The 16,474-nt window shown below is 47.0% G+C and overlaps 1 protein-coding gene across 4 annotated transcripts in view; it reads left to right on the forward strand.

The window, feature by feature from the left end:
- Mknk1 (MAPK interacting serine/threonine kinase 1) overlaps positions 1-15,725 on the forward strand; it is a 30,688-nt gene extending 14,963 nt beyond the window's left edge. For 2 of the 4 annotated variants that reach the window (XM_059254740.1, XM_059254739.1), the window contains exons 4-12: positions 103-182; positions 1,664-1,737; positions 3,467-3,571; positions 6,898-6,953; positions 10,067-10,162; positions 11,589-11,783; positions 12,394-12,558; positions 13,607-13,650; positions 15,114-15,725. In XM_059254740.1, the coding sequence (XP_059110723.1) occupies positions 103-182; positions 1,664-1,737; positions 3,467-3,571; positions 6,898-6,953; positions 10,067-10,162; positions 11,589-11,783; positions 12,394-12,558; positions 13,607-13,650; positions 15,114-15,348 (1,050 nt within the window). In that variant the 3' untranslated portion in view covers positions 15,349-15,725. The remainder of the gene's footprint in view (positions 1-102; positions 183-1,663; positions 1,738-3,466; positions 3,572-6,897; positions 6,954-10,066; positions 10,163-11,588; positions 11,784-12,393; positions 12,559-13,606; positions 13,651-15,113) is intronic. The other 2 variants (XM_059254741.1, XM_059254742.1) reach the window with 2 other exon arrangements.
- Positions 15,726-16,474: the final 749 nt, after the last annotated feature.

A 16,474-nucleotide genomic window follows, 5' to 3' on the forward strand; every position in this document is an offset into this window, starting at 1 on the left:
TAGATTTGGATTGTGTCTAACCTCGCCTCCTCCCAGGGGCTCTGGCTGGGGATCTGTCTTGAGGTCAGGTAGTGTACATGACAGGTTTCATTCTTCCCACAGATCATTGAAAAGCAAGCAGGGCACAGTCGGAGTCGAGTATTCCGTGAAGTGGAGACGCTATATCAGTGTCAAGGAAACAGGTAAGTTATGTAGGTGACTGATCCTCTGGGGAACGCTTGGCTGCAGGAGGGATTACTTCTTACCATCCCGACTCCAGCATGTCATTGGAACTGCTTCTCCACAATTGCATGTAACTCCTTCCATCTTTCAAGGGGGGAGAAGGGATAGTGGTAACTCCCATAAATTATCTTTTCTTGGCTGAAAATACCGTAAATGACAGTAGTCCATAGGTAGGAAAATGAGCACCCCCAATCAGTGTCTATTTGAGGAAGAAATGGGGTTTCGTTTTCTTCCAGTGCCTATGGAAGATGGGCCAGCAGCGTAGTGCCTGGTAGCAGTCTTTAGGGCTGCTTTAATACAGACACCATGTTGAAGACCGTTCACTGCTGTTTCCTGTTCCCAATGTAAGATGCCATTACCGTGCTGAAGCTGGACCAGCACTCTTTGCTTGATGATAACTGGGCCACAGTAACCTTTAGCCCTGTGTTACACAGCTCCAAATGAGTGGCCCTCCCACTGTGGCTTTAAATCAGGGTCACCTCCAAGATTTGTTCCCCCCCCCCTTCCTTGGCAGGGTCAGCAGGGAGCCAGTGGCCTAGTATTGATGGCTTTGTCATTAAGCTTGGACGATGGGGGCCGCTGTTGATTTAACTCCAGGCACTGCCTCTACAATCTTCTTTCAAATTAGGCCATTTTGGCCATCTTATTTGGACGCCTTCACACTAGTAAAAGCCTGGTATCTCCCCAAGTGGTCAGCATTTTTTTACGAGGGACAGATTTTTATTTCCAGCCCTGCAGCTTCTTAGTCCAGCATTAGAGACTCGACTGGGTTTATTTCGTTCTTCCAAAGAAAAAAGCCCCCAACACCTCCAATATCCAGGCTGGTGGCTTCCCCACTGAGCTACAAGACGACCTTGTTGGCAGAGCACTGCAATCCTCGGGTAGACAGAGAGTGCTCACCGGGGAAGGCCACAAGTGCTACGGTGGCCAGGAACGCGGCGGTTTCATTAAGCAGCGCTTAGCAGTTAGGGTCTAGCGGTGCCCACGTTCGGCCCCAAGTCTATTTGACAGCTGTTTCCATCTTCTCCAGGCAATGTAAATACTGCCCCATGATTTATGGGCAAGAGGGAGGGCAAGTAATTATTTGCTGCTTGCCTCCAGGACACACACCTACTATTCAGTGTTATTAGCCGCAATTGCTTCCAGTCGGCTGCAGATTTTATTCAGTTTAATGTGACCAGGACTTTTTATAACTCTACCTAGTGGGTTTTAGGGTTGGGGTTTGACAGCACAGACCTGGTGAAAGCACCAGAGACTAAACATTATGGAAAGATAAGGTGACCTGAATCTTGCTAACACTGTTGGCTGCTTCTCAAACATGAGTCTTTAATAGGCATTCTGACTTCAAGTTGATTTTTGCCCACTACAGCCACTGTATTGGATATTTATTAGTGGACTTTAGCATATAATGCTCCCCCCCCCTTCCTTTTCTCTATTTAAGGAACATTTTGGAGCTGATTGAATTCTTTGAAGATGACACACGGTTTTACTTGGTCTTTGAGAAATTGCAAGGAGGTATATCTCGTTGAGTATGTGTTTGGACTTTGGATTAAGACCCAGGGTGGTGATCATCCATCATGAATCCCAGAGACTTCTAAAATGAGTCAAGCTAATAAAAAGGATGAAGGACTTAAAAACTGCCCTTGGTTTGGGAGAAGGGAGGCCGGAGGGAAGGAGGATAATTAGCATTTTGCAGAGCTTAGAATGTCACCTGTGTGGGCAGTCTATAAATGCCTTTTCATTATAATAGGAGCCATATATAGATACTATTAGTGATCAATTTATCAATCCCCTGTTTTGACACATTTACTATTTAACTAAATTAATTATGAAGTGGAAGCTTTGGCTTACATTGTGAAGTCCAGAGAGGCTAAACAGAGGAGAAGAGGGCCCCATTGTTTGGAACACAGACTCAGGATACAGAGGAGGACAAGAACATGCCACCCTTCAGGTAGAAGGAAGATACCCGTCTGCCACCACACTGCTGTCACTGGAATGTACATTTAAGTTGCTCTTCTGACCTAGTGAAAGCAAAAACAGCACATTCCCTCCCCTTTGCTCACCCAGCCCTAGGACACATTCGCAAGGTGAAGTTACAGGAATGTGCAGAGCTGAGTTGAAGGCTCCATGGAGGGGCTTTTAGAAACTAACAAGCTAAACTTAAGTCACACTTATCAGCCACCGTGACCTTGGAAACATCAGTTAGCCTTTTCCAAATGGTATTCTCATCTGTACAGTAGAGCTATTGGTAGCACCTACCTCGTAGGGCCGCTGTGAAGACTGAATGAGATAGTAATTGTGAAATACTTAAGCACCGTGCTGATAGGCACAAAGAGTCAATAAGGGCTGGCTGACTGTTAGTAAAACAACTGACTGCTTGGGGACACCTGAGAAGTATGTAGAATAGTATTCTCTGCCTAAAGAATATTGGGCGCAACTGGGGTCCTCTCCAGCCATATTGCTTAAGGTGTAGCTCTAGTGGTGAAGCCAGACTATGGGGTTAAAAGGGTTGTGGGTGGGCTCAAGACTGCCTATCCCCCCAACAGTTGGACCACAGTCTTACTGAAAGGAAGTATGCACATGCTGGATTTACTAGGCTAAAGTCATAGCTCCACAACTTGCTAGTGTATGAGCTTAGGCAAATTACTTGACCATTTTTGACATGAAGTTGCCCATTCATAAAATGGCAAGAGGTTCTATCTATTTTGTGCATTTGTGTTGAGATAATGTATTTAAAGAAGATGGAACAGTTCTTGGCACATAGTAAATACTCAATAAATGTTCATCATTGCCAACAAAATTAATGACATGTAAAGGAGATTTTTAGGAGGAAAAGCAATCTTGTCTTCTCATATCGCTACCCCCAGGGTTTTACTTATACAATGAGGGTGGGAATTTCCACTGGAAGGTCTGTGTTCTCATCTGGATCTGAGTTCCGATGAAGAAGAGGAAATGTCTCTAAGCCCCCACAGCCCTGTGCGTGTGTTCACTTTTAATTCCTTTTGGTTTCAGAAGCCAGATCAGCCCCAGTAGCATTAGCATCTTTTTACCTTGTATATGATTTGTTTTCTGCCTCTGAACTCATAGACAGGCATAGAAGGTAGCGATCTGATTCAGCAGACTTGTGCTGGACATTAAGCAGTGAGTGAGCCCTGTGTCCCTACCCCAGACTCGTGCTGTAGGAAGTTATGCTTACCGGAGCCTCCGCCTCCAAAGCCTTCTTTCTCATCCCTCTGCTCCCCAGGCTCCATCCTCGCACACATCCAGAAGCGGAAGCACTTCAACGAGCTAGAAGCCAGCAGAGTGGTGCGGGACGTTGCCACTGCCCTTGACTTCCTGCACACTAAAGGTGATCCAAGCCTTGGCCTTGGGTGGGCAGGTTGGGCTGGCCAGCCTCCAGGTACCAAGGTAGAGGTCACAGTCCCGACAGGGAACCTGTCTGAGAGGTAGCAGAGCTGGCACCTCAAGATTCTAACTTGTTCACTTGGAAAGGAAGGTGACATGACTCCTAGGCTTCACTGTGGAAGGTGGAGGATGGTAGTAGAGTGGCAGGACAGAGGTCCAGGAAAAAAAAGGGAGAAGAAGACTGGAGTTCACACTGCCCAAAGCATGCGTGGGTTTGTGCGCTGTTGCTCTATGTGGGTGATGTTTCTTTTCTTTTCTTTTTTTCTTTAAATTCATTTGATTTTTTTAACTATGCGTATGTGTGTCTGTGTGGTAGTGCATGTAAGTAATCACTGGTGCCCAAGGAGGCCAAAGGCATCAGATCCCCCTGGAGCTAGACTTACAGGTGGTTATGAACTGCCTGCTTTGGGTGCTGGGATCCACACTTCTGAAAGAATGATTAATACTCCTGACCATGGAGCCATCTCTCCACCCACCCCCCTTTTCCTTTACAAATAATGTAAAACTCATAAATGAATGGCCCGTTCCCATGTGAGCATTAACGTCATTCCTTTTCATCTTTTAAAACATATCACCTGGATTTCTCCTTCACATTAGCCTGATAGGGTATAGTTAGTCTTGTGTATCTGATAGTTTAAAAACTTGTGCAGTGAATTAAATCTTTTCACATGTCTGTAAGTCTGTTAGACTACTACATACATTTTTTTTAACGCTATAGAAAACTGAGTTACCCTCCTGTAACCCTCTTGTGTTCCTTCAGTGGTAGCACTCACCCTGTGGTGTTATGGTAAGGATTAGGAAAGATGACTGTGTCCTCCATAGTACTTAACACATTATACTTGTTATGTGTTAGATGAATTCACTTATGTAATTGTGTGTATCTTCTGTGCATATGTGTGCACACATGTCAGGAACTATACCAATGTATAGTGATGGGGTCACTATGCACAGTTCTTGTCATATATATGTATATATACACAGTACGTACAGAAGATGCACACAGCTATGTACATAAATTCATACATAATAAAGGCTTATAGCAGTGCTGTGTATGTGTATGTGTGTATATGTGTGTATGTATATGTGTGTGTATGTGTGTGTGTGTGTGTGTGTGTGTGTGTATGGCCCCTAGCACAGAGTAGTCCTTTGTTAAATGTTACTTCCTCTACCCTCTCCCACTAGACATAAAGAGTTTTTATTTCTAAAATTACTTTCCTTGAAGTAAAGCGTTCTGCCTGGTTGGGCAGGGAATGGAGGTGGCACAAATAGTTTGAGTTAGCTCTACTCCCTGCACAGCTGTGGCGGTGAGCGCTCAGACCCAGCTGTGGGTGTGTTGTAGATGCCTTCCACTCTGTGTCAGACCTATATCATATCCAGGTGTGGCAGGTGAGCAGAGGTTCAGGCTCATTGACTCCTCCTGGTCCCTCAGTGGCTGAAAGTGATCTGCAAACTGCTAGTGTCCATGCTGGAGCCCTGACTTTGCACCTGGGCTGAAAATTCCTAGAAGGGGGTGTCTGTACTTTGTGCAGCGTGATGAATGGAGGGGGTTCTGTTTCTGAAAGCTGGGATGCATGCAGGTAACACCTGCCTGACAAAGATTTACAGCCGCTCCCCAAGCTGCCTCTGTAGATTGCAAAACTGGGTCACGCTTTTCACGGGAGCATACCTTGGAGGAGGGGTACAGGCAGTTTTATTTTTTATTTATTTATTTATTTACAAGAATGCACTAAAGGGAACAGAGGCCAGTGGTGTCTTAGGAGTTCTGAAGTGCTTGTTACCATCTAGCTGGCCCGCTGCCCGTGTGACTAGAAGTTGGAGGGGATGAAAAACGATTTCCAGCTGAACTTGGCTGTTTTCTAAATAACTTCATGCCGGAAAGATGAATTGGGCAAGAATGGGTCAGCCCCAAAACAAGTTCCCTACTTTTAAATACTGGACCTACTGCAGCTTAACCTCTGGGAAATGAACCAGAGCAGCTGGATGACTGGTACGTTCACTCAGGCAGACCCATTATTACAGCCCGGCTCCCTGAGTTCTCAGGCTGAGGCACAGATGGGCCATGGACACCTATTTGGAGAGTAAGGCTCCATGTGCAGCTTGTGATCTTCTGTGGGAGCACTTGCCATAATGGAAAATATCCTTCACTTTTAGTATGGTGAGCGGTAGCCTGACTCAATTTGTGCAGGCCGGGCTGAGTTGCTCTGGGTTCTCATTCAATTAGGTGACTGATGAAGTTACTTAGCTTGCTGGAGCTCAGCTGTTTCTTCTCTAGTGAAGTGACTTCAGAAGCCTGGGCCTGGCCTGTTATAGGGAATTGGAAGGCTGCCTGAGAAGATGATCATCCAGGGAGTTTGAGTGTGGCAGGTTCGCTTTCTCCTCGCTCTGTAGAAGCAGCAGCTGTCTGACTCTTGTTCGGTCTTCCAGGCCTGTGTCTCAGTGCTGTGTGCGCTGTGTGCACTGTGGCAGGTAGGAGGGAAGAATTCTGTGTTCTCTGCCAGAAACACCATGGCCTCATTTGTTGACTCTGTCCCTTTCTATGGTTAGAAGATATTTTTCCCCCAGGTGCCTTCTTGGCCATTTCAGCAAAATTTAACCCCATCATGGGTCAGCCACTATTTGCCAGGCCTCTGCAGGAGGTCTGGCCCAAACACTGGGGTGTCTGTCTCTAAAGAGCAGCATGCTCGGTCAAAGCTTTGCTGCAGACAGGGCAGCCGCAACAGACATGCCATGCCGAGCAGGTGAGAAGGAACTTCAAGAAGCCTTGGGAGAATTGCAGGCTAACACTTGGTCCTCTGAGCATTCTAGGAGTCACACTGGAGGAATCTTTTTCTAAAATCAGTTGCACAAGAAGAAATGAGGTAGAGCCATCCAGACCCCCAAGATACTCTCAAACAAGGCACTAATTATTTCTGCATCGCTGTCCCAAGCCTTGCCATCTGCAGGGCTGCCTGCTCTGCTTCGTGTCAGGTGGCACAGTACGAACTCGCTGATGTCTCCGCAGTGCTGAAAGTAGGCTGGCTGGCATTCATGTAGCGCTTCTGATCCCTGCCAGACTTCTAAAGCCTCCACTTCAAAAGAACTTGCAGAATCAACTGTGCTTTCTGTTTGTGTCTCTGGTTACTGCTGCCTCCTGCAGCTCGTTGATTTTTTAATGTACCATAATTGGGAATTAATCCGCGAACAACAGCATTTGGGAAAAATTAATTGTGTGTAGAATGTTTGATAATTATGTGCATATGTTAACCCCTTCTTTGCTGTTTGTCACTCTAGGCATTGCTCACCGTGATCTGAAGCCAGAAAATATACTGTGTGAATCTCCAGAAAAGGTACTTAGGGCCTGGTTTGGAGTATTACAGTTCATGTTGATCAGGAGTGCCTCCCTGACTCAATGCAGGGAGTTAGAAGTTCCCCTGACAAAGAACCAGGTTCAGCTTATTATCATGAACACATGAGAATGTTGTACCTAACATGGAACGTTCCCACATTCCTGCTAGATGTGGCAGCTCACACCTGTAATCCCCACACTCAGGAGGCTGAAACAGGAGGGTCACCACGAGTTCAAAGCCAGCCTTAGCTACAGAATGAGAGCCTGTCTGAAATGACCTCCACACACACCAAAAAAAATTCCAGGTAGTTGGTCTTTGTGCCTCTTTGATCTTATCATCTGTATAAATGGCTTCAGCCTGAGAGCTCGTAAAACATGTGAGCCTTGCACAACATTAATATTTCCTATCCCAGTGCTTCAGAGTAGTTGTATGAGTCAGAGACAACTAAAAAAATGTTCTTTTATGTGCCTATGTCTCTGCCTATAAATGCTAATTATAGAGTGGTATTATGTGTCCACTATTAGAGTTAATAGTTAGGAACTCCTCTTGATAAGAGTTTGTTTCTATTTCTATCTCCAAAGGTGCTCATTAATAGTAAAACATCAATGCTTATGTTGAACAGTGCAACCTATGTAAACATTACCTTAGCCCATCTATTAGTAGATGGAAATGTTTGCTTTTCCATAAGAGTCTATGGATTTAACAAATTCTGTATTAGAAGAGGTTGATAGTACCAGTAGTCCACATCCACAGCTTCATGTGTGTGCATGCATGTACTTATGCAAGAACAGTTCGTCTGGGTGCAGAAGCTTTAGCTCATGGCTAAGGGATAGCTGGAAGTGAACGTGTGAGTCAGTCCACTACACACGGTCCTTTGTGGGGATGCTAATGTATTAGCTCAAGTAAAATTTTGTGACTTCTGCTGGTTTTGGAAATGCATACCTTTAATCACAGCACTGAAGGGGTAGAGGCAGGTGGATCTCCATGAGTTCCAGGCCAGCCTGATCTACATAGTGAGTTCCAGGACAGCCAGGCCTACATAGAATCTGTCTCAGGAAAAAAAAAAAAAAGATTTTGTGGTGACTGTGACTTCCTTTCAGTGGTTCTGGCACACACCTTCATAATGTATCATTATTATGATCATTAATAAAAATTACAGTTAACATTTCAAATATTCACATTGTACCAGGCATCTATGCTTATTTAGTATTTATAAAACATCTTAAGATAGATATCACTAGTATCTTCATTTTATGGATGAGGAAACTGACTCTCAGAGAGGTTTTTTAAAAAAAACTTACACAAAATCATTCCATGGCAAATGGAGAAGCCTGGACAAACACTAAGGTAACCTGCCTGGCCCTAGAGCCCATGGATGCTCAGAACTTCCTGTTACTGCCTCTGACTTACAAGGTGTTTTCAGCTTCTCTATTTCATTTGTTCCCCATAGTACATGTTTATTGCCCCTTTTTATGGTTAAAAAAAAAAAACCTAAATTCTAGGAGAGGCTAAATGTCAAAAGGCATTATCAAGAAACAGAAAAGATAACTTGAATAATGGGAGAAAATATTTGAAAGTCATTTATCTGATAAAGGTTTAACGTCCAAAATACATAAAGGCCTCCTAAAACTCTACAGCAGAGTGGCAGCTCAGTTCTGAAATGGTCAGAGGACTTAGGAAATAGACTTTACCCCAAGAACATTTGTAGATGGCTCACAAGCACATGAAAAGATGCTCTGCAGACCAAAGTGATGGACACTACTATACACCTACTAGACTGGCTACGTTTTTTAATAGAAAATGATTAGTGATGGTGAGGATATGGTTAAGTTGGAATCTTCAAACATTGCTGGTACTATGAAATGTGGGAAACGGTTTGGCAGATCCTCCAAAGGCTAGGTGTAGAAACAGGGTATGACTCAGCAGTTCTCCTAGGTATGTGCTCAAAATTGAAAAGAGAAACTGGAACAGGTATTCGTGTGCTAACCTATATAACAATATGATTCATAGTGGCCACTGTGGAAACAACCCTGTGTCCATCAATAGAAAGATAAACAAAATTGATCTCTACATACAAAGGGTTATTACTTAGCCTTAAAACAGAATGAAGTTCTGACACCTGCTTTAACATACATCAATCTTGAAAACATTTATGCCAGGACTGGAGATACGGCAGTGGGAGGGGGGACGGGGTACTAACCTAGCATGCACAAGGCCTAGGGTCCCATTCCCAGCACTGCCCAAAACAACAGTGAAAACATTTACACTAAGTGAAAGGAGTACATATACAAATACGTATGTCCCAATTACGTGAAATAGCTAAAACAGGGCAATTAATCAAGACAGAAGTAGGCTGGAGGGGTCAAAAACGGGCAGTAATTGCTAGAGTTTAGTTCCCACTTAGAAGGATGGAAGAATTTTGGAAACTGATGGTGGTAATGGTGTATATAATTGATGCCACTAGGTTGTAATTTAAGAATTGCTAAAACAGCCAAGCAGTAGTGGTACATGCCTTTAATCCCAGCACTCGGGAGGCAGAGCCAGGCGGATCTCTGTGAGTTCAAGCTCTACAGAGCGAGATCCAGAATAGGCACCAAAACTATACTGAGAAACCCTGTCTCGAAAAACCAAAAAAAAAAAAAAAAAAAAAAAAAAAGAATTGCTAAAACAGGGAGGTGTGATACATGCCTTTAATCCCAGCACTCAGGAAACAGACGCAGACGCAGGCAGTCTCTGTGAGTTTGAGATCAGCCTGGTCTACATAGTGAGTTCAGGACAGCCAGACTATGTAGAGAGACCCTGTTGCGGGGGGTGGGGGGGTGGGGGGCAGGGGGTGAGGAGGAAGGGAAGGAAGCTATGATGAAAAAAGAGGGAGGATCATAATAAGGTCACAGCAATCTTAATACCATCTAGTTCAGCTCCTCCCTTGGGAAATAAGATTGTATAGGGAAGAAGAGAGTCCATCCTCAGGTGCCTAGCTAACCCAAGGACAGCAAATATGGCCTGGCGGATAGAGCAGCTGCTGTTGACAGCCAAACCCCTGTTAGTCATGCTGTTGTCCCCACGACCTCCGGCTTCTTATAACAACTCCTGGATTCTGTCTTCCTTTGCAGGTGTCTCCAGTGAAAATTTGTGACTTTGACTTGGGCAGTGGGGTGAAACTGAACAACTCCTGCACACCCATAACCACACCAGAGCTGACAACTCCAGTACGTATTCCTAGTATGTGCCCCTGCTACTGTATGGTGGAGCATCTGAATCTGTGGCACCCTGAACAGACGGATAGGAAAGGAAATCGTACGTAGCACTTAAATGGTCCTTTGGCTCTCAAACCAATCCCCACCCAGTTGCTAATGAAACTGCCATTGGAGCTTTCATTAGGGGTGTGGCCCCTCTGCCAAAAAAGAGTCCATTGTCTCCACAAATACAGACTGCATCCTATCTCTTGTCCCAAATAAAAACAGACACTGCACAGCCCGCCCTATTGCATGGAAACTGTGGAGAGCCTGTAAACCCCTCATCCCTGCTTATCCCCTTATGGTAGAGGATAGGAACAATCATCCCACCCGGGAAAGTACATAATTCACTCTGTGGGAAAACTGTGAGGTCCCAGGCCACATGCCCAGAGGATCACTTGTCCTATTGCTTCTCCCCCTTCACATTTCGTATTTCAAATGGTAGCACTGGGAGCTGCTTCTCCGGAAGACATCTCCCCCACATCCTTAATATGCTGTAATTAGGATGATTCTTTGGAGATTTGCATGCTTCATCAGTGAATGTTCCTAATAGCCTTTTTTTTAAAAAAAAAAGACTTGCCTTTAAATATGCTTATATTGTGTCTTAGTCTAAGCAACATTATTAGCAATGTTTCTATGTTGGCATCCAATATATAGCACTCGCTTGTTCTGGAATTCATTAACTCTAATTGCCAGTAACAGAAAATATTATCTGTTCTTGAGAGCACTCACCATCTTCTAACCAAATTAGGGTAGGGTAGAGGGGTGGGTAGGAGTAGGTGAGCCTGAAATAGTGAGGGGGAAGCAAGAGGCATATGTTTAATTTGTCTCACCAGTCTTCTGTGCAAGGCCTGGGAGGATCCTGGCCCGAGACTGCTGTGGCTATGCCACTGTCCATCCTGAGCCTCATTTCCTAAAGGGCAGGGAGACTGGACATTTCATCAGAGCTCTTCAAGATTCAATGGCCTCTGAATTTTAAACCCTGAGGTTTCCTTCCTGTAAGCTAGTGAAGAGCTGGGCAAGAGTCACTTTAAAAAACTCTCTGCAGGATAGAAGCAAATCTCCCCAGATTACCCCCCTGTGCCATTCTTGGCATTTAAGTGTATACATACAGGGTCTGCTTTATAGAGAGATGAGGTAGGGAGGCCCTCCTGGGGCTCCAAGACCCAAGAACACAAGACAGTAACTTAGAGTTGGCCATGTGAGCCACAGGGGATGACACCTCAGCTGGTTTCTCTTGTGTCTTTGGGGTACTAATGAGTCCTACAGCTTTCACAAGAACTGTGACTCCATCTCTTCATCCTCTTGCTTGAATTACGTTTTACACTTTGCCATCTGCTCACCCGTGAACTCACTCTCTCTCTCTGCCATCTCCCCTTCCCATGCCCTTACCCTACAGTGCGGCTCTGCAGAGTATATGGCACCTGAGGTGGTGGAGGTCTTTAGGGATGAAGCCACTTTCTATGACAAGCGCTGTGACCTATGGAGCCTGGGTGTGGTCCTCTACATCATGCTGAGTGGCTACCCCCCCTTTGTAGGTCACTGTGGGGCTGACTGTGGCTGGGACCGGGGAGAGGTTTGCAGGGTGTGCCAGGTAAGTGCTGCTAGGGCCTCACTGGGCATAGGTAGAGGTCAGCGTGATGGTGGGGTGGGTACCAAACAGATTTAGGATAGGAGACTGTCCCATCTGGGAGAGGTTTTGGTGCCCTCTTCTGGTAGGAAAGCCAAAGGTAAAATAGAGATAGACGTTCAGTCAGCTGACATTCTGGGGAGGGTTGTTGAGAATAGCAAACCTGAACAGATTCTAGTATGTCTGGTCCAGGGGAAGAGACAAGAACTGTAGGTAGGACAAGCACAGACCAAGATGTGGAGGCATGAAACTACTGCATGTATACAGCGGGAAGGAGAGGGGTAGCATGCTGGCGGTGGCGGGAGGTGGCCGGGAGCCAGGAAAGAGAGTCTATGGATGATATTTACACATCGCTTCTCCTGTCCTACAAGTAGCATAGCCATTTTGGCCTTCTGAGGTCATTGCGTATCACTGTGGGACCTGGGAGAGATTTAGGAAGGAGGCTCTGTCTGTGGCATTCTCAAACCATGAGCATCGCTTGTAGTAGAGTTGGAGCCAGGGTGACCAGATCAGCAGCAGCATATCCTGCCTATCCCTGGCCAATGTGATCTCAGAAGGCACTCTCTATGCCTAGAACAAGCTATTTGAGAGCATCCAGGAAGGCAAATACGAGTTTCCCGACAAGGACTGGGCTCATATCTCCAATGAGGCCAAAGATCTCATCTCTAAGCTCCTGGTTCGAGATGCGAAGCAAAGACTCAGCGCTGCCCAAGTTCTTCAGCACCCGTGGGTACAAGGGGTGAGTGCCCACAGGATAGGTGGCATGAGATCTCACTGGCCTATTGGAGGTATCACAAGGAAGCTCTCACCCCAGACAGTGTGGCTGCCCTAGGCTGGGGATAGGGGAGACAGCAGCTTCCGCCATTGTATGGTAGAAGGAGCTGACTCCTGGCTCAGACCCGTGGTGTGCCAAAGATTTGCCTCTAACCTTGGCCACAGACCAAACCCCTAAAGCCCTCGGGGGGGGGGGGGATCTGACACATGGGTCCCTCTGTTAGCAGAGGAACCCATCCCAGGAAGCAGTCTGGAGTTGCCATTCCGGGTCTATGGTATAAAATTTTGTTAGCTAAGAGCACTCAGAGGCAAGCAAGGTCCTGCAGCTTATGTGGTTGCACTAGGGTCATGTGATTCTCCTTGCAGCTGGGTGTCAGGGTGCAGGGGTCTAAAAGGCAAATGGTAGTGTTTTCCATGAGTTCAGGAGCCAAGTCCTCACTGTACAACTTTAAATCCTTCACGGGCAGTCCCAGTAAGAAGTCTCTGTGTCCTCGGTCTGCCAGACCCTAACCAGCCTCTGTCACCCCGCCACTGGAAGGAGGCAAGCATTGCCAGCCCAGAGTGATGTCAGGGTGGCTCAGTAGCTCATTCTTATGCACTGCGTGTCAGAGCCAAGCAGTACAGAGATGGGTAAGGCCCAGGCCTGTCTCACCCAGTGGAGAGAGGTAGACCTTGTGTAACAGATGCTGTAGAAAGTGCTAAGGGCAAAAAGCAGCAAGGCCTCTGCTGAAGTAGGGTGGGAGAGTGGCAGGGAAAGTGACCTTTGAACTGGATGTCAGAGGATCATTGAGACTTTACCAGGAAAGGAGGACTGTCTGCAGAGGCAGCTGTGACTTCCGAGTGTACCTTTCTTGCTCACTCTCTCCTCGGAGGGCCTAGTCCTGCAGCCAGCATAGCCAAGTCCCTGTGCTGGGCCAAGCACCTGTAGTAACCTGCCCCTCTGCTGGCCTGGGTGGGGGCAGCTCTTGGAAGATGGGAGCAGCATTACCCACAATCTGTCCTTCCCATTCTAGCAAGCTCCAGAAAGGGGACTCCCCACGCCGCAAGTCCTCCAGAGGTAAATGCTTCCATCTTACCCGCTGCCCTCTTACCTTGGCCTTGACTTTCCCTCAAATCCTCAGCCATATATGGGACATGGGCCCATCTTCAGGCTCTGATGCCCTCTCCAGAGAGTTCTCTGCCCACTTCTCAGTTCTCACCAATCTTCACATAGATCTCTCTCTCTCTCTCTCTCTCTCTCTCTCTCTCTCTCTCAGCTTCATCTCAGTCTCTCTTTGCAGGAAAACCCCTGTTTTCTACCCAGTTGAATGTGACTATTAATCACCATTTACACCCCAAAGATGGTCCTTATCTGTGGATTATTCTCTCAGGAGGGTCTTGCTCCTAGCATTGGTAAAAGGAAAAGGAATCGGGGTCACTGTAAGGCAGAGGGACAAGTTGTCACATATACTGTTAGGCTTCTATGTCTTAAATGCTTACCACATGTTCAGTGTGGTACTAATGGTATTCCATATACAATCATTTGTAGCTCAAAGACCAGGGTCCATCTTGAGAAATGTAGTGAGAGACATGCAGTTCTAGCTGAGGGTGTAGTCCAGGGGTAGCACATGAGCTTAGCATCAACAAGGCCCTGACTTCAGTCCCCAGCACTAAAAACAGGAAAAAGAAGAGAAATACAATTTCATCACATACAAACATCAGAGGTGACACTGGGTGGTACAATCATGTGCACGTGTCAGCAACTGAAATGCCACACAGTAGGTGATGGTGCTGTATCCATAGTCTTTACAACAAATTTAAGTTTTTCAGTCCCCGTTTTAGAGGTGGAAAGGTAAGAATCAGCGGGCTCAAGTTAACTTGTGCTGGGACCCATTGCAGCTGTAGATAAATTCCTACCAAGCTCTACCCATAGAGCCGGAGCTAAGCTGGACAGAAACTCCCTTAGGGACTCAGCCTCGTGCAAACCCATGTTCAGCATCCACGAAGCTCTGGACCACTGCAGCTCTTAGGAGGAACTATCCACAATAGTCTCCCTTTGTGCACCCCAGGCTGCTTCCAAGTGCCAAACCCTGGGTCCCTCTTAGATGATTATTCAACAGACCCAAAGCGTCTGGCCGATTCTGGCTCTGGGCTGGGTTCTAGGAGCACAGAGATAAATAGCACAGGCCCTGTACAGAGCCCCTGCCTGCGGGGGGGGGGGGGGGGGGGGACGGGGGGGGGGGGACGGGACAAGTGCAGCATCTTGGCTTGGGAAGAGCTGGGACAATGGTAGAGCCTGGAGGTGGGTTCTCTGAGAAGAGGCCATTTGCCCTGACTGTCCAGCCCATGAGACTCAATGGCCATTCTCATCTTAGTCGAGCAAAGTTCCAAACCCAGGCAAAGCTGCTTTGGAGAGAGCAGCTGACCCAGGAAAATCTGCTGGATTTTGTGAGCGGGTGCATCTGCGAGCCTGCCTGCCTGCCTGCCTGCCTGATCTCAATCCTGCTGCCCTCTTCTCCATGCCTTTTCCGGCCCCTACAGAAACAGCAGCACCATGGACCTGACACTCTTTGCAGCTGAGGCCATTGCCCTTAACCGCCAGCTGTCTCAGCATGAGGAGAATGAACTGGCTGAGGAACCTGAGGCCCTTGCTGAGGGCCTCTGCTCCATGAAGCTGTCCCCTCCTTCCAAATCTCGCCTGGCACGAAGGCGAGCCCTGGCCCAGGCTGGACGAGGCAGCCATGCAAACGCATGTTCAACACCTATGGGGCTCTGAAGGACTGCAGGCACATCTTGTAGGCCTGTCCAGGCAATGCCCCCTGGAAACCTGTGAGGTCAAAGTATGAAGCAAGCAGAGGGACCTGCCCCGCAGCTCCAAGCAGGCCTTTTCCATCCACAAAGGCTCCGTGGGTTCCCACCCATCCCCCATTTCCCTTGGGTCCTTAGAGGAAAAAGCTTTTTCCAAAGGGGTTGTCTTTGAAAAGGAAAGCAATCACTTGTCATTTTGCATAATCGCCTGCAGCAGGAACATCTCTTCGCTGGGCCCCAAGTGCTCCCTGTGTGCAGATCCCGGATCCAGCTTGCGGTGGGGGCTGCTGGGGCTGCAGCCTTCAGGGAGCCAGCGTCCGGGAGCTGACAGAGGCTGCCGACACACATGCCATGCCTCTTTCCTGCCGGCACTGTCACCTTCTGGCAATCCTCCCACCTTCCTCTGTCCTACAGACGTCCTCGCTGCCTGTCCTCTCCCTGGCTGAGCAAAGCCATCCCCTCAATTCAGGAAGGGCAGGGAGCCAGATCAGTCTTCCAGTCTGTAGCACAGAGAAGCACATAATCTTTCTTTGCCGTGACCGAAATGTATTCCTCATTTATCATCCTCTTCCGTGTTTGGGATTGCTGCTAGAGTCAGTATTATTTCTCTTTTTAAAAATGTTTGCTTTTTTAACCATGTTCTTCCAGCAATCATAGAACTTCAAACTCCCACTGCAAGCCCGTGGACTTCCCCAAGCAGGATATCCATGTGCTTAGATTTTAATCCCCTTTTCCCCACAGTCCCAACTGATTTTAAGCTGTTACTATGACGAACACTTTAGAGAAGGTGTCTTCGTCTGCTGCTGCCTTCTCCCAGGTCTTTTGTGGAGACGGGCACAAACCCAAGGCACTTAGGCTGCTGTGTCCGAGATGAAGCTAGGTCACAGGCAGCCCAGCTGCCCTGCTCTAAGAATGCTGTGCCCACTGTGCCAGACATGGAGGGGCAGCCATTGTCAGATACACTGTGGAGTCACATAAAGAAAACAGATTTGCATATGCGACACACACATTAGTCAGCCACAACCACCAAATTCTCTCGTAACTTGTGCTTGTTTTAATAAATAATTTTAAACTCCAGCTGTGGCAGCCTTGGT

Source organism: Peromyscus eremicus, chromosome 2 (assembly GCF_949786415.1).
Source record: "Peromyscus eremicus chromosome 2, PerEre_H2_v1, whole genome shotgun sequence".
Taxonomy (NCBI): domain Eukaryota; kingdom Metazoa; phylum Chordata; class Mammalia; order Rodentia; family Cricetidae; genus Peromyscus; species Peromyscus eremicus.